This window comes from Nerophis ophidion, linkage group LG08, assembly GCF_033978795.1.
Source record: "Nerophis ophidion isolate RoL-2023_Sa linkage group LG08, RoL_Noph_v1.0, whole genome shotgun sequence".
In the NCBI taxonomy this organism is placed as follows: Eukaryota; Metazoa; Chordata; class Actinopteri; order Syngnathiformes; family Syngnathidae; genus Nerophis; species Nerophis ophidion.
The window spans coordinates 46,280,254-46,306,303 of record NC_084618.1 but is presented as its reverse complement, the minus strand read 5'-3'; the positions used below and the strand labels follow the sequence as shown (position 1 = coordinate 46,306,303).

The following is a 26,050-nucleotide window of genomic DNA, read 5'->3' as shown; positions in this document are numbered from 1 at the left end:
ACCGAAGAACAATAAACTTGAAAACTCTCTCGAGACATATATACATTTACATTCTACATACAGTATGTAGACCTGTTCTTATGGTTATTGTAGAAAGTCTCGTACCTGCGTCTTCTGGATCAGTGACTTTTCCGCACACTTCACACAGCGGTTTTACAATTTTTTATCTTTACACAGAATAATCATTTAGGCTTTGAAGCCCGTATTTGCAATTCTCTTTTCGAGTCCTTCTTGGATCTGACTTTTCAGCACGCTCCTCTCCGTGTTGTCCGTCCTTCCCCATCACGGTCTCCCGCGCTGCTAATAAAGGAACAGGTGATTAGATAACTCGTTCCAGCTGAGATTATCCACTCACCTGTCAGCTGCTTCATGACCAATTTCTGCACACACCCCGCCCGCAGGGAACGCGCGGACCACGCCCCCTGCCACAGTTATATCTATAACTGTGTTTGTAAACAGCATTTTGTAATTAGTATTCTTGTCAGAAATATGCTTTCTAAATGATAAATTCTGAATTTACTGATGCTTTATTATTGATTAACAGTGTGTACTTACTTTAAAGTGGTATCCATCCATCCATCCATCCATCCTTCCATTTTCTACTGTTTGACCCTTTGGGGGTCGCGGGGGCTGTTTGAGCCTATGTCAGCTGCACTTGGGCGGAACGGGGGATAGACCCCGGACAAGTCACCACCTCATCGTCAGGGCCAACACAGATATATTTATATATAATTGATTGCTCTTTTTTTGTTTTACACTATTGCAGTTATTTTAATTTAGTACTCTTTTTTTTTTTTTTTAAAGGAACCCACTTTGGACACCCCTTTGATACTGTAGGTGAATACTGTACAGGAATTAGACTCTCAGACTTGCAGTGTAATTCCAGACTTAGTCACTAACAAATCCATTCCACACACATGCGAAATTATTCTACAAGTGTGCAGGTAATAGAGAAATGTCAGTGAGTGCATATTTTGAATTTGCTGTCATAAACAGCTTGTGACCAGTAAAAAAAGCAACCTTTTCTCACATGAATTTAATAAAGACTGGACTTTGCGTTTCAAATGAAGGATTTATTTCAAGCGTGATAAGGTTCATCTAGGTAAGACGTTACAAAGTGGTTATAAAAGGAACGCGTTGAAGGTACACAAAAGCAGAAGAATGCAGGATGTATTGATCATATGTTGCATATGATCATGGTCATTAAACACAATTGTCTTGAAATGATTAAACCCCCCACAATGTTATAACACTTAAAAATTGAGGCATTTAATTTAACATTCCCTATACGAACAAACCAACCAAATCAATGACTCTATGGTAAGAATTATTAATAATACCTCATGTATTTCATATAATAGTGCTATGTAAAGGAACGGAAAGTGCTAATTTGCAATTAAGGATAATGTTTTTGTGAGCTCTCAGAAACTGGTTTGCTTGTCGTGTGTGGTCTCCTCATCAGCACTGTACTTCTGTTCAAAACTGAAATAAAAGAAAACAAGTCAGAATTTACGATATTAGCATTTATTGGGTGCCAAGTTAATACATCTAATGAACGCATTAAAAACGTATTGTAATCAAATTTAATTATGAACATGAATCTATAAAATCCAACTAATAAGAGATGCATTTTGAATTTGCTTCCCTCTTCTTACCTCTCTTCTGCTGGCCTCCTTTTCCAGAACGTGTGGGAAGTCACTGCTACAAACACCAGTGCCAGAAACCCAGTCACTGTTGATAAACCAATCACAAGCGGTGACACTGTATCCTGTTTTTGACCTGCAATAAGGCAGAAGAAACACATTCAAGGAGACAATAAATGATGTGAATTGGCCAGACACACAGAAATTAAATAAAAAGGTTGATTTGCCCAATAAGTATGTTCACATCATTATAGTTGTCAAATCTCTAAAAAGTAATAAGGGACACCCGTCAGAGCGGGCTGACCCCGTTATCTTTACCCCTACTTTTTTCAAATTTGTGGGAAAAAATGTTCATACTATTTGACTCAAACCTGAATTTAATTAGACACATTTTTTGGAGTTATATGAATATATGGAAACATTGTGGTTCATTAATAAACATTTTTTTGTGAAAAATAAGAATATTAACAACTAGTTACCCGGTCTGACACAAAAACCCTAGAAAGTGATGAAAATCTTATCCTCTTCCTCAAAATGTTTCATTCCATTGCATTTCCATCAGCTAAACTAAAGCCCTGAGCAGAGTCTTATTTTGAGGATTCAATCCCAGTACAACTGTTAACAAGACCAGCATTAACATTGCACACCACAGAGGACAATGATCATGTCTGGGGAAATTTGCCATTCTATTCTGAATAGTGACAGAGGCATGAGAGTGAGAAGGTGTCACGACTAGATTTGTTGCACAGGTGGCATCCTATGACAGTTCCACGCTGGAAATCACTGAGCTCCTGAGAGAGGTCCATTGTTTCACAAATATTTGTAGAAACAGTCTCCCTGCCTAAGTGCTTGATTTTATACACCTGTGGCCGAGTCAAGTGATTAAGAGACCTGAATCTGATCTTTTGGATGGTTGGCCGAATACTTTTGGCAGTATAGTGTATGTGAAATGGTGCCTTTGCTTTTCTCCAGATGAAGGTAGTCCATGCAAACTATTTCAAAAGGCATGTTGGACTGCAGGGAGCCCAAGGTGTACTGTTTTATGCAGAGCTGTATCTTTTTGTCAGATATTCTTCCACATCTCTTTTCATGTAGGGCTAATAAAATCTGTCTCTGCCTACATCTGTCATGTTGTCATGTGGACGCTTCAGCACCATCGGTTGGTATGTCCCAATAAAATACAATTTTCCTCGTCTTATGTTGAACAAAAGCCAATCAACGTTTGTGCTCAGAACTGTACCAGACATTTTTCTAAAAAATGTAACCCAAGCCAATTACTACATCCATGACGTATTTAATAATGAAAGATGCAATGAGTAGACAATGCAATTATGAAAATGTCAAAATGCTGTTTGATGGAACGGGTTTTGTCATGAAAACAAGTAATTGACGTTTCACAAACTGTTTTTTTCCCCGGCACAATACAGGACTCATACTTTTGGTTTTGTTTTTCAAGATATGTTTGGCATCTACTTGACTTCAGCAGCTTCAAATCTAATCCAAAATGTGCAGCTTTTTTAAGGCCACGTTATTTGCTAATACAGCGCTATTACAGACCAATCTCTAATGTCGTATGCCCCTGAAGTTTTTGACAATCTATTTCAGTTAGTGGGAAAATATGCTTTTTAAATGCTAATCATGCATGACAAGAATATTGGCAAATGCTGGCCTTGTGTTTTGCAATTTTAAAATGTTTAACAGTCATATTTTGAAGAAACAAACGTAAAGAGCAAGCACACTTTTGAGACCATCAGACGCTCTCTTTTTCCATTCACTAATTATGTATTATCATTTAAAAACATTTATAAAAAGAAAACTGGCCTTTTGGTAACTTTTGGTTATGGCAACCTACAGTACTTTGATGGACAAACGGCAACATAAACAAGATCACGTGCCAAAACTTTGTGAAAGTGTACTTTGGCAAGATCCTCAACAGTCAGGATTTCAATGTCTAAATCAGACTTAATCTTCAGTAGGTTAGACCACTTTAATGCGCTCTCTAAAAAACTGTAAGGCAGCTGCAGTACATCCAAGATGCTGCTGCACGAGTCCTGACTAGAACCAGGAAATATGACAATATTAATCCAGTGCTTAGGTCACTGCACTGGCTTCCAGTTGCTCAGAGAATAGACTTTAAAACAGCTCTGCTTGTGTGCAAGTATATTTATGGTATTGTGCCAAAGTACATTTCTAAACATGTTAGAACCATATTAACCATATTGAGCTCTGAGAACCTCTGCTGGTGCCCAGAGTCAGAACCAAACATGGTCCTGACTCTAAAATCTGGAATAGTCTTCCAGAAGATGTAAGACAGGCCTCAAAATTGGCAACTTTCAAAACCAGCCTAAAACACTGTTATCTAATTATACATATGACAACTGAAAATATTTGATCTACACTCTTTGATATCAATCTGAATTATAAAAGTTTTTTAATGATGATTTTATTGTATGTTTTTAGTTTGAATTATGATTACTTTTGCGATTTTTTTCAAAATATTGCCTTCTTGTAATTTTCTGTAAAGTACTTTGCATTGCCTTGTGTAAAAATTGTGCTCTATATGAATACATTTGCCTTGCCTAATGCAACTATACAGTATAACAGTAACATTACAGTATAACTGACCTAATGTCTTCTGCCATGTCAAATTTATTACCGTCATTGTCTCCTGTGTTTTTCTTTGGGATCAGCAGATGTTTAGTGTTGTCTAGGTGCCCATCATTGACCTCTGGTTCTATGCCAAGTAGATAGCACATCAATGTGTAAACATTGACCGTCTCAAAGGGTTCAACGACTACATTTTTTTTTAAGTCAGGCCCTACTGCCCTGAAGAAGGGCTTCATGTCTAACACCTCATTGTCAAAGCCGTGCTCTCCTTTGTGAAACTGGACAGGAAACAACTAGATTTGGGGAGAAAGAAGAGAAAACAACAATAGTTAGTAGAGGGCGATGCTCACCAAGAAGATTTTGAAACATAATCCAGTGCAAATACTTATATTATAATAATATAAATAAATAATAATATTCCAAATAAATAATAATATTCCAATAGTTTTAAGATGTTGTGTATATCACCAACAAAGTGCAGCTGGACTATTCATTGATTGTGTCACATATTGTAAATTGTAAATCAGGTCAGATGATTTGATTGATTGATTGAAACTTTTATTAGTAGATTGCACAGTACAGGACATATTCCGTACAATTGTCCACTAAATGGTAACAACCGAATACGTTTTTCAACTTGTTTAAGTCGGGGTCCACGTTAAGAGAAGATTGCTGAGAAGATTGTGTCTGATATCATTTATCCTGAATTCATTCATTCATGTCTGACAATTTAATCATAAAGACTGCATGTATTTACACATTATACTTTCATGTGTGGCATTTTTTACACCTGTATGAATAATTCTTCATTATTCAACAATATATTTTGTATTTATATATTCATTATACCAGAACTTTTTAGGGGTCCATGGCTTTCTTTTTCAATAAATCAATGATGTTATGGCATATTGTTGAAAAAGTGCAAAACTATGAACAGGAATCACTAATGGTTAGAGTGTCCGTTCTGAGATCGGTAGGTCGTGAGTTGAAACACCGGCTGAGTCATACCAAAGACTATAAAAATGGGACCCCTTACCTCCCTGCTTGGCACTTAGCATCAAGGGTTGGAATTGGGGCTCAAATCACCAAAATGATTCCCGAGCGCGGCCACTGCTGCTGCTCACTACTCACCTCACCTCCCAGGGGGTGGAATAAGGGGATGGGTCAAATGCAGAGAGCAATTTTGCGACACATACTGTGTGTGTGACTATCGTTGGGACTTTAACTTTATGATGCTCATTTTCACTTCCGAAACACACAAAAAATATAGACTCAATGGTACTTTACCTTTAACTAAGCCAACAACTTTCTCATTCAGAGCAGATCACGCACTGTGCGTAGGTCCCTGCAATATGTGAGTGGCCCTGTTTTTTGTGTGTCCATCAATCCATCCATCTTCTTCTGCTTATCCGAGGTCGGGTCGCGGGGGCAGCAGCCTAAGCAGGGAAGCCTAGACTTCCCTCTCCCCAGCATCTTTGTCTAGCTCTTCCCGGGGGATCCCGAGGCGTTCCCAGGCCAGCCGGGAGACATAGTCTTCCCAACGTGTCATGGGTCTTCCCCGTGGCCTCCTACCGGTTGGACGTGCCCTAAACACCTCCCTAGGGAGGCGTTTGGGTGGCATCCTGACCAGATGCCCGAACCACCGCATCTGACTCCTCTCGATGTGGAGGAGCAGCGGCTTTACTTTGAGTTACTCCTGGATGGCAGAGCTTCTCACCCCATCTCTAAGGGAGAGCCCCGCCACACGGCGGAAGAAACTCATTTCGGCCACTTGTACTCGTGATTTTATCCTTTCGGTCATGACCCAAAGCTCATGACCATAGGTGAAGGTGGGAACGTAGATCGACCAGTAAATTGAGAGCTTTGCCTTCCGGCTCAGTTTCTTCTTCACCACAACGGAGTGTGGTGAAGTGTGTATAAAATGTAAATTAATACACGATAAGGTGCTTCATATGAAATTTTAACATATTCCCAGTCTGTTTCTGCTCCATCACGGATAATAAAATACAGTAATGGCAATTTTTTCCTGTTATCATCTTCCCACTGGCGAGCAGTGTTAGTGCTGGTCTTGTAAGCATTCCTACTGGGTTTGATCCCCAGTCGGAGTTATGTCAGGATGGTTTGCATATATTTTAATGATGAAAAACATGATTTTTTTTTTTTATACAAAACATGCATCAAATTGAAATCAAGTTTGATTTAAAAAAGAATAAAACTATTTTCAAAATACATAAAAGTTTCTCACCCCATTGATGACATATCCAGGATCAGCAAAGAGGATGATGGGAAGAAGTCGTGGGTGATTACCGTAGTGTAGTCTCTCTGGCATGTCCTCCTTTTTGTACACGTGAAGGCGAGGGTGTCCTCCCTTCAGCGCTTGATAGACTTTCTCCAACATCCCTTCTTTTGGAAGCAGCATTCCAGCAGGGCCATAATCCACAAGATGAAATTTGATATCCCTGAAGCTAAAACCTGGGATCTGAGACAAGATGATCTCCTGAACTTGTCCTCCCCGAAAGACATTAGTCATCCCGTGGTCAGCAGTGATGATGATGTTGAGTCGGTCAGCCAGACCATGGTAATAGATCTCATCTCGGATGTAGCCCACAGTACGATCCACTTGCTGGACCATCTCCCGACGTTCTGGGGAATCAGGTCCATATTTGTGGCCAACCTTATCTGGCTCCCCAAAATACAAGGAGACAAAGTCTAGGTCCTGTTGGTGGAACCACTCTCCGATAACCTTGTCGATGTTACGCCTCCATTCTGTCTCGTTTGAATAGTCATAGAAACGAGGTTCCACTTTCCTCACTTTCACTATCTCTCCTTTGTAGGTAGCAGCCGTGCCAGGAAAATGTAGAGAGCCTGCTTTTAGACCCTAAAAAAGGATAAAACAAAATGTAGGATTCACGCAACCTTCGAGAAAAAAAGGGGACAATTTCTATGGGCAAGAAGTGCTGCCACACAAGCCCCAAAAGAAAATGTTGATAACCAAGACTAAATTTTCTGCAATTGGGTGCATTTCTTCAACATATTTTGCCTTTTACATTTATTGTCACGTACCAACCTTCATTGGCTGACTCTTTGACTCTTACATGTACCATATTTTTTGGTAAATCATTTACTAACAATATTATCATTGAAAATAATGTACAATTCTATAACATGCATGCAAAGAACTCAGAAAACGTTTCCCATTTGGCAACTCTAACCTGTAGCCACGCCCCCTCGGGTAACATACTTCCGTTGCTGTGACCTCTTGTTTACAATCCATCATATCAAAAATCTAACTTCTCGCTGGCTACTAATAAATACTCTAGAACTACAACTTGTTCGGAACTAACATTGTTCAGATTGTAATCATCCAAATATGATTAGCAGTAAAGTACAAAACCATCGCCATCGCAAACGCAGGCAACAACAAGTACGCTAGCTAAATGACGCTAACTATGCTAACGAGCGAGCTTGTTTCGGCACCCATGATCCCCTTATTGATTGATTGATTGATACTTTTATTAGTAGATTGCACAGTTCAGTAAATATTCCGTACAATTGACCACTAAATGGTAGCACCTGAATAAGTTTTTCAACTTGTTTAAGTCGGGGTCCACGTTAATCAATTCATGGTGTCCTGCAATTCAGGGTGACTTTTATGCCAGAAGAACAGAAAGTACCTGCACCTGAGACGAGCGTTCAGCAAATTGTGTTTACATCCTAGTTTTTTGATATTTCATTAAAAAATGAAGAAGTAATATTTTGACACAAAATCAAATGTTTAAAAACGCGGAACTCCATGTTTTTGTGGACATTTCATATGCCTGAGGATTAGAGGGTCAAAAACTCAAATGAACGAACATAAACGGACAAAGTACAGAGGTTGGAATTAGAATCTGGAAGGTCAAGGGATTACTGTACAACACTAGCGTCATGGAGTCAGACTACACTGAATTATTTGGTGCAGGGTTTAGCATATATCACAGCATACCAGTAAGGTACAGTGCTAATTCACAAAAAAACATGCCATGTTAAAAAACAATAACAATAGACGCTATTGAACGTATCATGGCATTATTCCAAGGTGGATGCACAAAGGCTTGAGGAAAAAAGGCAATTTTTGTACCTGGCTAAGCCACGTTTGGCTATGTTCACACCGCAGGAAGTGATGTCCAACTTACATTTTTTTTTTTATCTAATCGTTTTATGCAGTCGTTCAAAATACAATGTCCTTCATGATGACATGAACACCATGGCAGTTGTAGATGGTAGAAAGTACCGGGATGGCGAGCGCAAAAAGGCACCTGCTCCAGGAGTGTTTGTTATAGGGACGGCGTGGCGAGGTTGGGAGAGTGGCCGTGCGAGCAACTTGAGGGTTCCTGGTTCGATCTTCACCTTTTACCAACCAAGTCACGTCCGTTGTGTCCTTGAGCAAGACACTTCACCCTTGCTCCTGATGGGTGGTGGTTAGGGCCTTGCATGGTAGCTCCCGCCATCAGTGTGTGAATGTGTGTGTGAATGGGTGAATGTGGAAAATAGTGTCAAAGCGCTTTGAGTACCTTGAAGGTAGAAAAGCGCTATACAAGTATAACCCATTTACCATTTATCCGCCATGCTGTTGTTGTTGTAAATGTAGTCATAGAAACAAAAAACAAATTACATCTTATATAAATATATGTACTGTAGTGTTCTTCGTGTGAGGCAATGCAAATACAATGCAAATAATGCGATGTAAATAAAAAATTATTACACACAAATAATCGTGCGGGCTTCACGGTGGAAGAGGGGTTAGTGCGTCTTCCTCACAATACGACGGTCCTGCAGTCCTGGGTTCAATCCCAGGCTCGGGATCTTTCTGTGTGGAGTTTGCATGTCCTCCCCGTGAATGCGTGGGTTCCCTCTGGGTACTCCGGCTTCCTCCCACTTCCAAAGACATGCACCTTGGGATAGGTTGATTGGCAACACTAAATGGTCCCTAGTGTGTGAATGTGAGTGTGAATGTTGTCTGTCTATCTGTGTTGGCCCTGCGATGAGGTGGCGACTTGTCCAGGGTGTACCCTGCCTTCCGCCCGATTGTAGCTGAGATAGGCGCCAGCGCTCCCCGCGACTCCAAAAGGGAATACGTGGTAGAAAATGGATGGATGGATGGAAATAATTGTGCATGTTATCAGGGACTGTGATTGCCGACGGAGAGGTGTCGCTATGTACCTACAGACTACTTCAAGCTACAATGGAGAGTACGTATAATGTACCGCTGGGTAACAACTTAAACAAGTTTATTTTTTTATTTTTGCGAACGCAGCATGCTGGGACGAATGTCTGCGTATGCCCAGTGGAAACAAGACAGTCCGCCAGGCACAGAAGAAAACTCCACGGCAATACTGCTGTAACTTTCACTCATCAAGAAATGATTCTTTGCTTGCATCAAGCTCAGTCGATGTCATGCCCCTAAGAGCCATATACCCCACCGTGATTGGTGGGGTTCGTTCAGCTCCGCACACAACACTGTAAAGTACTTACATTAAACTTCGGTTCGGGGCCACAAAATATCATCTGCAGCCTGTGGGGCCACGAGTTTGAGACCCCTGGTGGACAGTGTGAGTGACTCACATGTATTTGTTGATTTAGGTATAGTTTAAGTATAAACTACATTACTATACAGTTGAAGGGAAAAAAAACTAGTGTATATGTCCCATTCTTATCTTAACAAGTAGATTTTTCACTTTGGGTTTATAGGCTGCGGGCTATAGAGTGTTTTCCGTTCGGGCTCCAGTACTCTGGAATGCCCTCCCGGTAACAGTTCGAGATGCTACCTCAGTAGAAGCATTTAAGTCTCACCTTAAAACTCATTTGTATACTCTAGCCTTTAAATAGACTCCCTTTTTAGACCAGTTGATCTGCCGTTTCTTTTATTTTTCTCCTATGTCCCCCCCTCCCTTGTGGAGGGGGTCCGGTCTGGTGGCCATGGATGAAGTATGGCTGTCCAAAATCGGGACCCAGGATGGACCGCTCGTCCAGAGTCGGGACCCAAGATGGACCGCTCGCTTGTGTATCGGCTGGGACATCACATATGTGGGCAACCTCCCCCCCTGGGGACCGAAAGCAATGGATGTCGAGCAGATCTAACATGATATTGTAAAAGTCCAATTCATTGTGCATCTAATGTAACCGTGAGAATCAAGTCCAAAGTGGATCCAATATAGTAGCGGGAGTCCCATCCAAAGTGGAGCCAGCAGGAAACCGTCCCAGGCGGAGACGGATCAGTAGCGCAGGTCCTCTCCAAGGTTTAAATAAACATTGATTGATTGATTGATCATTTTACCCTGCATTCATTTGCCCTGTCCCGCTCCTTATAAGCTAATGAGCTCACAGCCTGGCACTGCATTCTAGCGAGCATCATCATAATTTTGTGCTAAATTTGTTATTTTTTTTCTGTTGTTCTTTACGAGGCATTAACAATGCCAATTTATATCGAATAACATGTAATTGTGGAAGACTAGATTCCAACACAAGGTATATTGCCATGCGCACCTGTCTCTGTGCTGTTATCCAGATGGGCAAGCTGCCGTTGTCCCAGTAGGAGTCAACAAACTGGGTCATGTAGTACTGCTTCTTCTCCTGGGTGGACGTGTTGAACCACATGTTGTGAATCACTCCATGATTCTCCACATAACGCCCTGATAGGAATGATGCAGCATGAGAAAAATATGGGGATTCAGGCTCTCTTTACAAAACAAATGCTAGGAATTGTCTTTTCTGAGGGTCAGACATACATGTTTAAATAAAGAAATTAACAAAGACAGGGATATTCAACAGCAGATAAAAACTGCAAAAAATTAGCATGAACAATCAACTCCCTTTAACACTGAAGTAGTGGGAGCCCTAGGCGTGTTTCTTTGCGAAGAGATGGGGCCCAGCACGTTAATGACATATACTGTATACAAGTGTTTCTTAACCTTAGAGCCCTATAATTTAATATATGTCTTTTCCAGCTGTGGTCCTTAAAGGCAGCAGTCGTACTCAGTTGTAATACACTTTTCCACTACTTATAAATGCTAAATGATAAATGGGTTGTACTTGTATAACGCTTTTCTACCTGTTTTTTAAGGAACTCAAAGCGCTTTGACACTATTTCCACATTCACACATACACATTCACACACTTGTGGCAGTAATAACAAGATAAAAAAAACAGCTTAAGCGCAAAAATTATGACTAAAGTGGTGAAGCTGTATTTTCATTTGCACTTTATTTTGTTGATAGTTTAGTTAAGAAACATATTCATAATTGATTCAGTGTATTTATTTTAGCACAACACAATACATACTGTATGTAAGTGTATTGTTTTTGGTTAGTACTTCTTTTTCAAGTCAGCCTGACCTAAGCCTAAGGTTTATTTGTTTAATTAATAATATAATCTTTGTGATTACCACATGCTTTTATATCATTTGACAACTTAGTAAACTGTAAGTAGGTTACATATAATTATTGAATATGATCAAAATCAAGAGTAAGATTACTAATTCAGTGTTAATATCGGAGTGGTCCCCAGGCTCCTGTGTCGTGGAAAGTCAAAGGTTAAGAAACCCTGCTATATGCAATGACCCTGCAGGGCACTACAGATGGAAATTAGCCTTTGGCTACAATCTGGCACATCAACATTTTATGTGTCCATTATTGTGCATTGTCCCATGTACTATAACAAAGGAGTTGTAATATATATATTATTAGAGCGTATCAAAATACGAATTGGTATTTCAGACTCAGCCCTGTCATGGTTTAACTCTTATCTTACTGATAGGATGCAGTGCGTCTCCTATAACAATGTGACCTCGGACTATGTTAAGGTAACGTGTGGAGTTCCCCAGGGTTCGGTCCTTGGCCCTGTACTCTTCAGCATCTACATACTGCCGCTAGGTGACGTCATACGCAAATACGGTATTAGCTTTCACTGTTATGCTGATGACACCCAACTTTACATGCCCCTAAAGCTGACCAACACGCCGGACTGTAGTCAGTTGGAAGCGTGTCTTAATGAAATTAAACAATGGATGTCCGCTAACTTTTTGCAACTTAATGCCAAAAAAACGGAAATGCTGATTATCGGTCCTGCTAGACACCGACCTCTATTTAATAATACAACTTTAACATTTGACAACCAAATAATAAAACAAGGTGACTCTGTAAAAAATCTGGGTATTATCTTCGACCCAACTCTCTCCTTTGAGTCACAGATTAAAAGCGTTACTAAAACGGCCTTCTTTCATCTCCGTAATATCGCTAAAATTCGCTCCATTTTGTCCACTAAAGACGCCGAGATCATTATCCATGCGTTTGTTACGTCTCGTCTCGATTACTGTAACGTATTATTTTCGGGTCTCCCAATGTCTAGCATTAAAAGATTACAGTTGGTACAAAATGCGGCTGCTAGACTTTTGACAAGAACAAGAAAGTTTGATCATATTACGCCTGTACTGGCTCACCTGCACTGGCTTCCTGTGCACTTAAGATGTGACTTTAAGGTTTTACTACTTACGTATAAAATACTACACGGTCTAGCTCCAGCCTATCTTGCCGATTGTATTGTACCGTATGTCCCGGCAAGAAATCTGCGTTCAAAAGACTCCGGCTTATTAGTGATTCCTAGAGCTCAAAAAAAGTCTGCGGGCTATAGAGCGTTTTCCGTTCGGGCTCCAGTACTCTGGAATGCCCTCCCGGTAACAGTTCGAGATGCTACCTCAGTAGAAGCATTTAAGTCTCATCTTAAAACTCATCTGTATACTCTAGCCTTTAAATAGACCTCCTTTTTAGACCAGTTGATCTGCCGCTTCTTTTCTTTCTCCTATGTCCCCCCCTCCCTTGTGGAGGGGGTCCGGTCCGATGACCATGGATGAAGTACTGACTGTCCAGAGTCGAGACCCAGGATGGACCGCTCGTCGGGACCCAGGATGGACTGCTCGCCTGTATCGGTTGGGGACATCTCTACGCTGCTGATCCGCTTGAGATGGTTTCCTGTGGACGGGACTCTCACTGCTGTCTTGGAGCCACTATGGATTGAACTTTCACAGTATCATGTTAGACCCGCTCGACATCCATTGCTTTCGGTCCCCTAGAGGGGGGGGGTTGCCCACATCTGAGGTCCTCTCCAAGGTTTCTCATAGTCAGCATTGTCGCTGGCGTCCCACTGAATGTGAATTCTCCCTGCCCACTGGGTGTGAGTTTTCCTTGCCCTTTTGTGGGTTCTTCCGAGGATGTTGTAGTCGTAATGATTTGTGCAGTCCTTTGAGACATTTGTGATTTGGGGCTATATAAATAAACATTGATTGATTGATTGATTGATTGATATTAACGCGTTTATTAGTGTGTTTAGTGGGACAGGCGGAAGTTAAGTCGGAGAAAATGTAAAAGTTTATAAATTAATTCATGTTTCTGCGGGGCCTGATTGCAAATGTGTCACGGACCGGTGTCCTTCAGCTGATCTGTGTGAGTTTTCACTGTTGTCATGGAAATGTTTTCTTTGATCTGGTTCAGGTTGACTTCTGACTGGTCTTTTTGGGTTGCAAGCAGACATTGTTGCTGGAACTGCTCCATCCTCTCCTCAGGTATCAAAAAGATCAAAATCAGCGACTGGTATCTTCAACCAGTCGCCTCCTTCCAACTCCTCGTCTGAATGAGAAGTCTCAGCATTCACGGTTTGATGTCTGTCGTCAATCCTTTTCACGAGAGTTTGCTCGCTTCTTCGGCTTTAACTGTTTCTTGGTGTCCAGCTGTGGGAAATCTATTGGTAAATTGTTTACCAATAACAGCAGGTTTCTTTGCAGCCTTCTTATTTTCCTTTTTTCATCACTTTTAGGTTGAATGACATACACAGGGTTGTCTGAGACTTATTTTTTCACCACGTATACTGTATACTCTTCTCCCTGTGAGAACATAGCCTACTGGGCCCACCACGGTCACCCAGCTTTCTCACCAACACTCTGTCTCCAGCCTTAAGTCCTAACTTCTAGTCTTCTGGTCATAGTAGAATTTTGAATACTACTTGAAGACTGGCTGTTATGGTAAGCGATGCGATATGCCTGTGTTATTCTTTTTGGCCACTTCTCTGCATTGCCTTTGTGTGTCAGTGTCTGTCTCCTGTGTTAAGCCAAACAGAAGATCAACAGGAAGGTGGGTATATTGACTATAAAGATGGTAGTGGGGCAAACAGCCAGTTGATTCGTGGTAGATGCAATTGTATGCAAGTACCGATTCAGGGAAATGTTCTTTCCACGACTCCTCTTTGTCAAAGTGTGCAGCATCGGCAGTAACGTCCTTTTGTATCATTCTGCTGGATTTATTTGTGGATGATAAGGTTACTACGGTCTAAAATGCCCAACTCCTGACATCTGTCCAAGTGTCCGAAACAGTTCATTCTCGAATGCTCTTCCTTGTTCATGGTGGAACTTGCTTAAAAATCCAAACTGTAGTACAAAGTCGCTATAAATCCTCTCTACAGCAGTTCGTACAGATTAGCTTTTTGTAAGGTAGGCCTTAGCAAATACACTATATTACCAAAAGTATTTGGCCACCTGCCTTGACTCACATATGAACTTGAAGTGCCATCCCATTCCTAACCCATAAGGTTCAATATTATGTCGGTCCACCTTTTGCAGCTATTACAGCTTCAACTCTTCTGGGAAGGCTGTCCACGAGGTTGCGGAGCGTGTTTATAGGAATTTTCGACCATTCTTCCAAAAGCGCATTGGTGAGGTCACCCAATGATATTGGTCGAGAAGGCCTGGCTCACAGTCTCTGTTCTAATTCATCCCAAAGGTGATCTATCGGGTACAGGTCAAGACTCTGTGCAGGCCAGTCAAGTTAATCCACACCAGACTCTGTCATCCATGTCTTTATGGACCTTGCTGAAGCGCATGATGAAATTGTTCAGCTCCTTGTCCAGTTAATCTAACAGAGATATGGCACATTCATGTTGGAAGAAGAAGGGGCCCGCTCCAAACTGTTTCCACAAAGTTGGGAGCATGGAATTGTCCAAAATGTTTTGGTATCCTGGAGCATTGAAAGTTCCTTTCACTGGAAATAAGGGGCCAAGCCCAACTCCTGAAAAACAACCCCACGCCATAATTCCTCCTCCACCAAATTTCATACTCAGCACATTGCAGTCCGAAATGTACTGATCTCCTGGGAACCTCCCAACCCAAACTCGTCCATCAGATTGCCAGTTGGAAAAGCGTGATTCATCACTCCAGAGAACGCGACTCCACTGCTCTAGAGTCCAGTAGCGACGTGCTGCAAACCACTGCATCCGACGCCTTGCATTGGACTTGGTGAGGTATGGCTTCGATGCAGCTGCTCGGCCATGGAAACCCATTCAAAAAAGCTCTCTGCATACTGTACGGTGGGCTATTTGGAAGGTCACATGAAGTTCGGAGCTCTGTAGCAACTGATAGTGCAAAGAAGTCGCCAACTTTCTGTACAATGTGCTTTAGCATCCACTGAGCCTTCTCTGTCAGTTTGTATGGCCTACCACTTGGTGGCTGAGTTGCTGTAGTTCCCAAACTCTTCCATTTTCTTATAATAAAGCAGAAAGTTGACTTTGGAATATTTAGGAGCGAGGACATTTCACAACTAGATTTGTTGCACAGGTGGCATCCTATGACAGTGGTCCATTCTTTCACAAATAGAAACAGTCTCCATGCGTAAGTGCTTGAATTTATACACCTGTGGCCGGGTCAAGTGATTAGGACACCTGATTCTGATAATTTGGATGGGTGGCCAAATACTTTTGGCAATATAGTGTATGTGAAATGGTTGAGCACTATAAGGAAAAACGCTCCTTTGCTTTTCCCTAGATGAAGGGTCCATGCACACCATTTTTAAAGGCATGTTGGACTGCAGGGAGCCCAATGTGTTCTGTTTTAAGCAGCTGTATCTTTTGGTCAGATATTGTTCCACATCTCTTTTCATGTAGGGCCAATAAAATCTGTCTCTGCCTACATGTGCCATGTTGTCATGTAGACGCTTGAGCACCATCGGTTGGTATTTCCCAATAAAATAACAATTTCCTTCTGTTGAACAAAAGCCAATCAAAGTTTGTAATCAAAACTGTACCAGACATTTTTCTAAAAAATTTAACCCAAGCTAATTACTACATCCATGATGTATTTAATAATTAAAGATGCATTGAGTAGACAATGCAATTATGAAAATGTCGAAATGTGGGTTGATAGATGGGGTTTTGTCATGAAAACAAGTAATTCCTGCAAGAGAAAACACGGACTAGGCGTTAACGAGCATCAAAGTTGTACCTTTTTGATTTTTTTCTGTCTTTATTTTATAAACAATACTGTCTTTGTTTTAAAACTTTGACCAAGTGTGACAAGGGTCTTCTAATATCACACATTCGGAATACCTGATCTTAACTTATGAAAAACCTTTATAAAATACTCAGTTTTACTGGTATAATTGTCATATTCAAATTGGAATTAATGAAGGACTCAAGCTATGGCCCTATTGTGCTTCCCAATCTTAATAACCAACCTAATTAGTTTGAAGGCACATTTTAAAAGTCAAACTAAGAAAAAAAGAACTTCTTTAGGAGGAGATTGAGAACAAGCAGGAGCCAATGAAAGCAATCACAGTGTAAATCAACAAATTAGTAGTCTTGATTGATAGAAAACATCGAGAAGTATGCAAACTAAATTTACAAGTGTCGTAATAGACAATAAAGTGACCTAGAAATTAAATCAAATACATACACACACAACAATACTGAATATGGAGATGGAGGAAGACGGACTTTTGGGGAAAAAATTTTTTTTAGACACCTGTAAGACCACATCCAACAAAACCTTCAGCACATTAACATGTCGTCTGATTCTATGGCTTGGACTATGTACAGCACTCAAAGAATGTCTGTTATTACAGTATTTATTGTAGCATTCATTCAGGCATTATTATTAATTGTATTGTAATTAAGGCTGCAGCTATCATTAATTTTAGTATTCGAAATCTATCGTTACTTTGTTCCATTAATCAAGTAAACAGATACGACAAGCTTTTTAGGCTCAATGAGTATTCTAGAGCAAATAGTAGAAATACATTTGTTTTGTACTTGGCATGATTTTCATTCTTTTTTTCTAATGAATGCACATCATCAACATTTACATTGCACTTTTAACATGTGTGCATTAAAACAAAAAAAAATCTGCTGTTCACCGCCACACAGGTCATGGCACCCACATAACATCCCTCTCATGTGCGCTCGATTGTCTGTGTATTTAAAGTTCCGGGCGCTCCATGCAATCTGGATTTGATCCAGTTTTATTAGTTACACCTAAACGATTAATGGAAGCTACAGAATATAATCTAAAAGCTTTTTTTCCCATGAAATTATTTTGTTATCATTTTCTAAAATTTTATTTATGATACATCATCTACATTCTACATTAAACAATTTTTCTGTCTGTATTTACTCTCTTATTTCATTAAATATCTATTTATTGTATATTATTTGCTTCTTATTTTTACCTTCTAGGCAAATTGTACAGAAGAGTCATTGCATGTGATAAAATGTTACAAATGGCATTTAAAGGAAAATATATACTATATCTAATAATGCTTGTTTATTACCTGTGAGCAGGGTGAAGTGCGTTGGGCTGGTGATAGTGAGGAATGGCGGGGTGACATACTTGGCTTTCACTCCATCCTTGGCCATTTTATCCAGATTGGGGGTGTCCACGTCTTGGTCATAATCCCAGCGGAACCCATCGAAAGAGATGAGTAGCAGCTTGTTCCTGGTAGACCCACGGAAAACAGAATGCAGCCCAGAAACATAATCTCCTGATGGGGCTGCTGCACAAGGAGCACTGGCTATCACTCCAAAGACAAATAAGCAGAGAAAACGCATGTCTGAAAATTTCAATCAACACTTTGTTCTGACTAAATATGTGAGTGCAGGTTGAGTCTTAAGAGTGGCTTATCACTGATCCATCACTGTTTTTAGTGTAGAAATGGGCTATATATCTGTTTATAGGACTGATTATACTGCACAAAATTCAACCTCAAACCGATATTACAAAAGAAGAGGCAGACTATCATCATATCTAATCTGCCCTTCCACTCGTAGAAGATGTACCATCTTATCTTATCAGCTCATAAAGGGATTTATTTCTATATAACTGTGTTTTGACAGGATCCAGTCATTTAGTATATGGCAGAGGAGTGAGGCAGTGCACCAAGGGTTATCAATAGAATGATCAAAATCAAGATCATCAAGAGTTGCGCTCAAACATCAAATGTCTAACCCAGTGGTTCTCCAACTTTTTTCCACCAAATACCACCTCGAAAAAAGGACTCCTTTTCAGGAGTCAGGCAAGGTGGTTTGTGTATCCCTCAGCCAGTCAAGGAGTGTCTTGGTCGCCAGCAATTAAAGGGGAACTGCACTTTTTTTTGTCTATAGTTCACAATCATTATGAAAGACATGAAGATAGATGTATTTTTTTTTTCATGCATTCTAACTAATAAAAAAGTGTGCTTAAAATGGAGCCAATGCAAATTCCAATTAGGCCCATAAAACCCAATAAACAACAACGATTCCCCATGTACATTTCGTGACTTGAATGTTCAAGTATTAGTAATATTGTTATTATAAGCGCTAATTCAGACAAACTTTCTGTGTGGAGTTTGCATGTTCTCCCCGTGACTTTGTGGGTTCCCTTCGGGCACTTCCTCCCACCACTAAAGACATGCACCTGGGTATAGGTTGATTGGCAACACTAAATTGGCCCTAGTGTGTGAATGTTGTCTGTCTATCTGTGTTGGCCCTGCGATGAGGTGGCGACTTGTCCAGGGTGTACCTCGCCTACCGCCCGAATGCAGCTGAGATGGGCTCCAGCACCTTTCGTGATCCTGAAAGGGACAAACGAAATGGATGGATTTATAGCGGCATCGTGATCCCGAGATTGTGTGCCTATCTTGACATCAAGTAGTAATCTGCTTCCTTGCATGTGGAAGTTTATTCTAGATTATAAATTGTGCCTTTCAATTGATAGTAGGAAGGATGAGGACATATTCCGACAAGTTTGTACACTTTGACAGACAATTTAGACCTGGCAGTGGCGAGATGGCCAGAAAAGACGCTTGGCTCCACACCTCTTTTCTTCAAAAGGATTATGAGTAATTCTTCATCTAAACGGAAGTATATGAACATCCTAGCAGTTGGCATTGTAATGACGGCAGATATTGTACAGTAAGTGATGTTTGAGTATTCTTTATGCCTCTCACGTAGACTGCAGTGAGTAATAATAAGTGAAGTTATAATATTTTTTTTTTTTTTTTTATAAATGCGGTGCGTATGATTAAAATGATCAAAATACGTAAATAGTAAATGTTATTGTAAATGTTACTACATACATACTTCATGTGGCGACTTGTCCAGGGTGTACGACGCCTCCCACCCGAATGCAGCTGAGATAGGCTCCAGTACCCCCAGCAAACCCAAAAGGGACAAGCGGTAGAGAATGGATGGATGGATGGATGGATGGATGGATAATGGAGGTGTTCGGATGTTTTTAAGGACTTTATTGGGAGAATATAATGACTCCCTCAGGCTCCAGAATGAGCGGACATTTGATCGCATTTATTTAGTATTTAGAATGTATGAAAAAATAAAATCACATGTTCTTGTCCTACATAAGGATTGTGAATCATAGGCAAAATGCCAAAACAATTTCAGTTTACCTTTAAGAGCTTGATGTCTTTCCCTGAATGGTCTTTCATGCTCTGTTGCAGAAAAAGAAAAGTAGATTATACTGTGTTTGGTTACATTTTTAGCTTGCAAACACATTGACATCCATTTGTTTTTAAATGCGAGCAATATAGTACACAGAGTGATTACTTTAAAGATATTTCCTCATAAAAAAAAATCTTACTTTGGGCAACAGATGAGTCCTTTGGAAGAGGCCTGATTGGCGTATGGCATCAGCATTGTGTGCTCTGCCTGGCATTTTTCAGTTGATGTTCCAAACACTGTGGGTGGGAGGGATTAATTGTGAAAATGGCCAAAAACGTCTACTATTTTTAGATTAAACATTTGTCAATAGAATTGTAGTGTGTAAAACGGCCATCCTTTGCAAGTCACAAAATTCTGATAGCCATCTGAGGGAGGAAGGACGGGAAAGTGCGTTTCACCTTTGAGCCCCATAACATGTGGGATATGACGTGATAAATCAAACCGTCTGGCAATCGCTCCTGCCTCTTCGTCAGTTGGTGCACACATTAGTTGTTTACTTGGCCCTTCAACCATTCTTTTACCAAATAAATAACCTAACTTGTTGAGGAGAGGAACGGAAGCTCTCACGGTAACTTGTTCTGAGGCCATATGACTTTTAATTAATAAGCAACGTTTCATGAATGATGGTCGTTTTTATGCAAAACTTTTGTTTACACTCTTAAGTGTTGAACTATAAGAGAACAATCCTTTCCCGCCAGTCTTTACTCCTCACTTTTATCCAGTGCCTCCTTGTTTTTGTGGTGGACGGAGGACTACATTTATTGTTAATTCAGGACTGTAAGTGTAAGGAACTTACATGTCTGCAATAGTTGTGATCCAAAGATGCAGGAAACAGCAGGATGACGTAGTGGTAAAAGTATTGTATTGTGCTCAAAATAGGAGGAAAAGTCATGCATGCAGCAAAAGATTCTTTGTTCTGCCCTCACTATATGTTAGGTTATACAGCCGGGCAGACAGCTAACAATCCAAAACGTTCCAATAAAGTTCCAAAGCAGATGAATCCATTCAGGCTCCTTATTGTTGTTGATCTTGCTTTGTCTTGCACACCTATTTAGTTTTGTACTTCTTTTCACTTTTGTCTTGCACTTTACTTGTAAAACTGAAAATGATACACACAATGACAAATGTATAAGCAATGTGATTCAAAGAACATACTGTAATGCAGTGGTTCTCAACCTTTTTTCAGGGATCTACCCCTTGTGAACATTTTTTTAATTCAAGTACCCCCTAATCAGAGCAAAGCATTTTTAGTTGAAAAAAAAAAAGAGAGATAAAGAAGTAAAATACAGCACTATGTCATCAGTTTCTAATTTATTAAATTGTATAACAGTCCAAAATATTGCACATTTGTAGTAGTCTTTCTTGAACTATTTGGAAAAAAAGATATAAAAATAAGTTAAAACTTTTTGAAAACGAACAAGTGATTCAATTATAAATAAAGATTTCTACACATAGACGTAATCATCAACTTAAAGTGCCCTCTTTGGGGATTGTAATAGAGATCCATCTGGATTCATCAACTTAATTCTAAACATTTCTTCACAAAAATAGAAATCAATCAATATTTATGGAACATGTCCACAAAATATCTAGCTGTCAACACTGAATATTGCATTGTTGCATTTCTTTTCACAGTTTATGAACTTACATTCTTATTTTGTTGAAGTATTTTTCAATAAATATATTTATAAAGTATTTTTGAATTGTTGCTATTTTTAGATAATTTTTAAAAAATCTCAAGTACCCCTTGGCAATACCTTCAAGTACCCCCAGGGCTATGCGTACCCCCATTTGAGAATCACTGCTGTAAGGTAGTACACACTATGTCAATATTGGCTTTACACAAATACACAATACTTTCATCAAAGAAATACTTCTGAATGTTGAAACTATTTCGGTGGTGGAAATATATGACTGGCAGCCAAACATCGTTTTTCCATAAACATCTTGGTATCAAATTGAACCCCTTTCCACCTTAAAAATGAGTTAAATAAACAAGTTAAACAGTTTACTTACATAATTATATTTTCAAAGTCTTTTAAGAGCTAACACAACTTGTCTGCTTCTCATTTGTCTCATAAACTAATGTAACAAACAGTTGAGGGTGTCCCTCCGGTGTTGCCGTAAGGCTGTGACGTAAGAGGTCTGTATAAAGGTGGGTTGTTGAAGAAGGAGTAGGTATATGGAGATAGGTGTAAAGAAGGGAACAATAAAGTGGTGGAGACCGGACCTGCTCTCATGACTCCCTTTTCTTATTTTATTTTATCAGTACCCAAATTATGCGAACCCAGGATACTCGGCTACATTGGTGGCAGTGGTGGGATTATTTTAACTGCTGTGTTGAAAAAAAAGAAGAAGAAAGTTTTACACGTGTGGTGTATTAATGTGCATGCTGACTCAGCGTTGTTTGTCCTGACTGACTTGCCGTAGTTGAGTTGTGTCTACTTAGCATGCTCACCAAGTGCTGTACATTTAGTGTTGATGATCCCTCTCTAGAGTGTATGCTACTGCTACTCCCAAGTCATATATAAAAGTTACTAAACGTGTGTGCTACCTCGTTATTTGAAGACATAACATATTGGCGATGAGTTTAATCGGTTTATGAGTGTTCCTTGCGGTTTTGTTTTTTTTTGGAAGTGAAGATGGCATACTTTTCTCAGCGACCGGACGAGTTTAAACCTGAGATAGAATCATGGTCAGCCTACATTGAGCGCATGGAGTTGCTGTTTGAAGCCCATGATGTCGATGATGAAAAGAGGGTCCCATTGTTGTTGAGTTCAGTGGGAGCAGTGACACATGGATTTCTTCGCAATTTGGTTCAGCCTGATTTGCCCAAAAACAAAACATTTGACCAGATAGTGGACACTCTGAAAGACTATTATGAGCCGAAGCCATTGGTTATTGCCGAACGCTTCAGGTACCGCAAGTGTGTTCAGAAAAGCAACCAGACGGTTACGGAATATGCCGCTGAGCTGCGTCAACTAGCTACAAAGTGTGATTTTGGTGACAGATTGGATGAGGCTCTGCGTGATGGCTTCGTCAGCGGGGTCAGTTCTGAGACATGTCAACGCAAGTTGCTCTCGGAGGACAGACTGACTTTTGCAAGAGCTATGGAGCTGGCTGTCAACATGGAGACGGCCCACCGCGACGCACAGCTGTTGAGAAAGGGTGATGACGTCACCTCAGCTGTTCACAAGGTAAAGGAGAGGCAAAGACGGCGCTCGCCTTCAAAACAACAGGCATGCTACAGATGCAAAGGCAAGAATCATAATGCAAGTGACTGCTACTACAAGAATGCAAAGTGTCATAAATGTGATAAAATAGGGCACATACAGAAAGCATGCAGATCTGGAGGCTCAGCACGTGAAAATAAATATGATAAAAAGGGGAAGAAAAGCAGTGAGCGAAGAGAGGAGAGAAGGACAGGCTATGTGCAAACTGACAAAAATGAAGATGATGTTGGTGATATTTTGACTGTTTTCAGCACAAATGGTGCAGGCCGACAGCCATACAAGGCCATTTTTGATGTAAATGGAAAGAAAGTCCTGATGGAAATAGACACAGGATCAGGAATGAGTATAATCTCAGAAGATGTCTATGAGCAGTCATTCTCACATGTGCCACTAGTGGGCAGCCGCGTAAAGCTAAAGGGCTACTCAGGGGAGCCAATTCCTGTTAAAGGCCAGTTTATTGCAAAAGTGGCTTATGAAAATCAGACTGCTAGCCTACCACTGAAAGTTGGGGGAGTTGAGGGTCCTTCACTGTGTGGGAGAGAATGGCTAGATGAGATCAGGCTAAACTGGAAAATGATTAAAGCAGCTGCAATTAACACAGTCGCTGAAAATTTAACATCAGCACAAAAGCCCAAATCGATTCAAGAAGTCCTGGCTAAATATGATGAGGTATTCAAGGATGAGCTAGGAACATAATGAGTGTACAAAGCAAACGTCCTGACCTCAATTTGGCTCAGTGTGCCAAACACTGCACCTACAGGAAACAGATGTTTGAACAATAACGAACATAACAGGAAACCAAGCAAACACTGCACATACAGGAAACAGATGCTTGAGCAACAACCAACTTAACAGGAAACCAAGAGTACTTCCTAGACACGAGATACATAGCAACTGACGTCAGTCAGTAGACTGACCAATCAGATAACTACTAGCACAGTGTATATAAGCTGCTGTACAACAAACTCTCAGACAGATCGCTTTGGGTTTTCCTGGTACTACTGTTCAAGTGTACTATACGATCTCCGCTCTCTGCAGACTGCGTTAAATAAAATACTTCTACTTGACTCAACTCCTGCCTCCTCGAATTGTTTTCCTGCTCCCGGCCCGGGTGAGACGGCACTAAAAATGCGTCTCAACAAACATTAAAGGACATTAAAGCCACAATTTCTGTAAAGCCTGATGGAGTTCCAAAGTTCCACAAAGCCCACGTCCTGCCATTTGCCATGAAAGAAAAAGTTGAAAAGGAGCTGCAGCGCCTAGAAAAGGAGGGTGTCATCAGTCCAGTGACTGGGCTGCTCCAGTGGTTCCAGTGCTTAAGCGGGATGGAGGACTTCGCTTGTGTGGCGACTACAAGGTAACTGTTAACTTGGCTACAAACGCTGAAACGTACCCCCTACCAAGAATTGAGGAGGTGTTAGCGGCACTATGTGGAGGAAAAATATTTTCTAAAATAGATCTAGCAGCAGCCTATCAACAAGTACTCCTGGATGAAGAGTCGAAAAAGTATACAACAGTGAATACTCATAAAGGACTGTTTGTGTACAATAGACTTTGTTTCGGTGTCACTTCTGCTGTTAGCATTTTTCAACGCATTATGGAGAACCTGTTGAAAGATCTTGATGTGGTAATTCATCTCGATGATTTATTGATTATGGGCCGAGATGAAGCCCAGCATCTCGTGAACCTGGACAAGGTTTTATAGAGACTGCAAGAGAACGGCATGAGAGTGAAAAAGTCAAAGTGTGACTTCGGCAAGACACAGATTGAATATCTGGGACATGTGCTGGACGGGAAAGGCGTCTACCCATCCAAAAATAAGGTCATAGCCATACGTGATGCTCCGGCACCCAGAAATGTCAAAGAGCTCAGAGCTTTCCTGGGCCTAGTTAACTACTATGGTCGTTTTGTGCCTCAGCAAAGCACAATTTTGGCCCCACTTTACAGGCTACTGAAAGACAAAGTTAAATGGAGATGGTGCGAAACAGAGCAGAGTGCTTTTGGCAAATGCAAGGAGCTTTTGACCAGTGACAAAGTGCTGGTTCACTATGATCCACGTCTGCCGCTTTTGCTTGCATGTGATGCTTCTGCTTATGGGATTGGAGCAGTGATACAGCATACAACACCAGACGGGCATGAACATCCAATAGCCTATGCTTCCCGCACGCTCTCTCCGGCAGAGAAAAACTATTCACAGATAGAAAAAGAGGCATTGAGCCTGGTGTTTGGTGTGAAGAAGTTCCATCAATATCTGTGGGGGCGCAAGTTTGACTTAATATCCGACCACAAGCCCCTGCTCGCGCTGTTTGGAGAACGTAAGGGACTTCCTACAATGGCAGCAGCGCGCATACAGAGATGGGCCATCATACTGTCTGCGTATGATTACCACATGACATACCGCAGGTCAGAGGAGCACGGCAATGCGGACGGGCTGTCTCGTGTTCCGCTGCCTGAGACCACAGATACAGGTACAGAGACAATGACAGCTTGCATAAATGCATTGTTATATGAGCACCTTGAGGAGGCACCGTTGAGTGCAAAACAAATTTCCAAGGCTACACGAAAGGACACAGAGCTCTCAAAACTGCACAGGTACATCATGGAAGGATGGCCAAAAGAAATACCAGATGAACTGAGTGTGTACTACAGAAAAAGAGATGAGCTATCTGTCGAACAGAGGTGTGTTCTATGGGGAACAAAAGTAATAGTACCTGCAAAAATGAGAGGTGCAGTGCTAAAAGAGATCCACGACGGACACCCTGGCATTGTAAAGATGAAAACAAT

The 26,050-nt window shown here is 40.7% G+C and overlaps 1 protein-coding gene and 1 long non-coding RNA gene across 2 annotated transcripts; both read right to left on the bottom strand.

Moving 5' to 3' along the window:
* Positions 1–1,052: 1,052 nt before the first annotated feature.
* On the bottom strand, positions 1,053–18,778 carry LOC133557833 (ectonucleotide pyrophosphatase/phosphodiesterase family member 7-like). Its single transcript, XM_061908674.1, has 6 exons — positions 17,873–18,778; positions 10,776–10,921; positions 6,496–7,128; positions 4,300–4,543; positions 1,656–1,779; positions 1,053–1,482 (listed from the first exon to the last, which is right to left on the bottom strand). The coding sequence occupies exons 1-6, from the start codon at positions 18,147–18,149 to the stop codon at positions 1,422–1,424; spliced, it is 1,485 nt and encodes a 494-aa protein (XP_061764658.1). The 5' UTR covers positions 18,150–18,778; the 3' UTR covers positions 1,053–1,421.
* An 83-nt stretch (positions 18,779–18,861) lies between these two features.
* LOC133557060 (uncharacterized) lies at positions 18,862–20,274 on the bottom strand. The gene is made up of 3 exons (XR_009807671.1): positions 20,173–20,274; positions 19,982–20,023; positions 18,862–19,150 (listed from the first exon to the last, which is right to left on the bottom strand). It is a non-coding gene; the product is annotated as an uncharacterized LOC133557060 (long non-coding RNA).
* Between the last annotated feature and the right edge of the window lie 5,776 nt (positions 20,275–26,050).

Coding starts and splice junctions, on each gene's coding strand:
- LOC133557833 (XM_061908674.1), bottom strand. CDS start 18,149: ATGCGTTTTCTCTGCTTATTTGTCTTTGGAGTGATAGCCAGTGCTCCT. Junction 7,129..10,775: donor GGATAACAGCACAGAGACAG/GTGCGCATGGCA, acceptor ATCCTTTTTTAG/GGTCTAAAAGCAGGCTCTCT. Junction 4,544..6,495: donor CTGGATATGTCATCAATGGG/GTGAGAAACTTT, acceptor CCCCAAATCTAG/TTGTTTCCTGTCCAGTTTCA.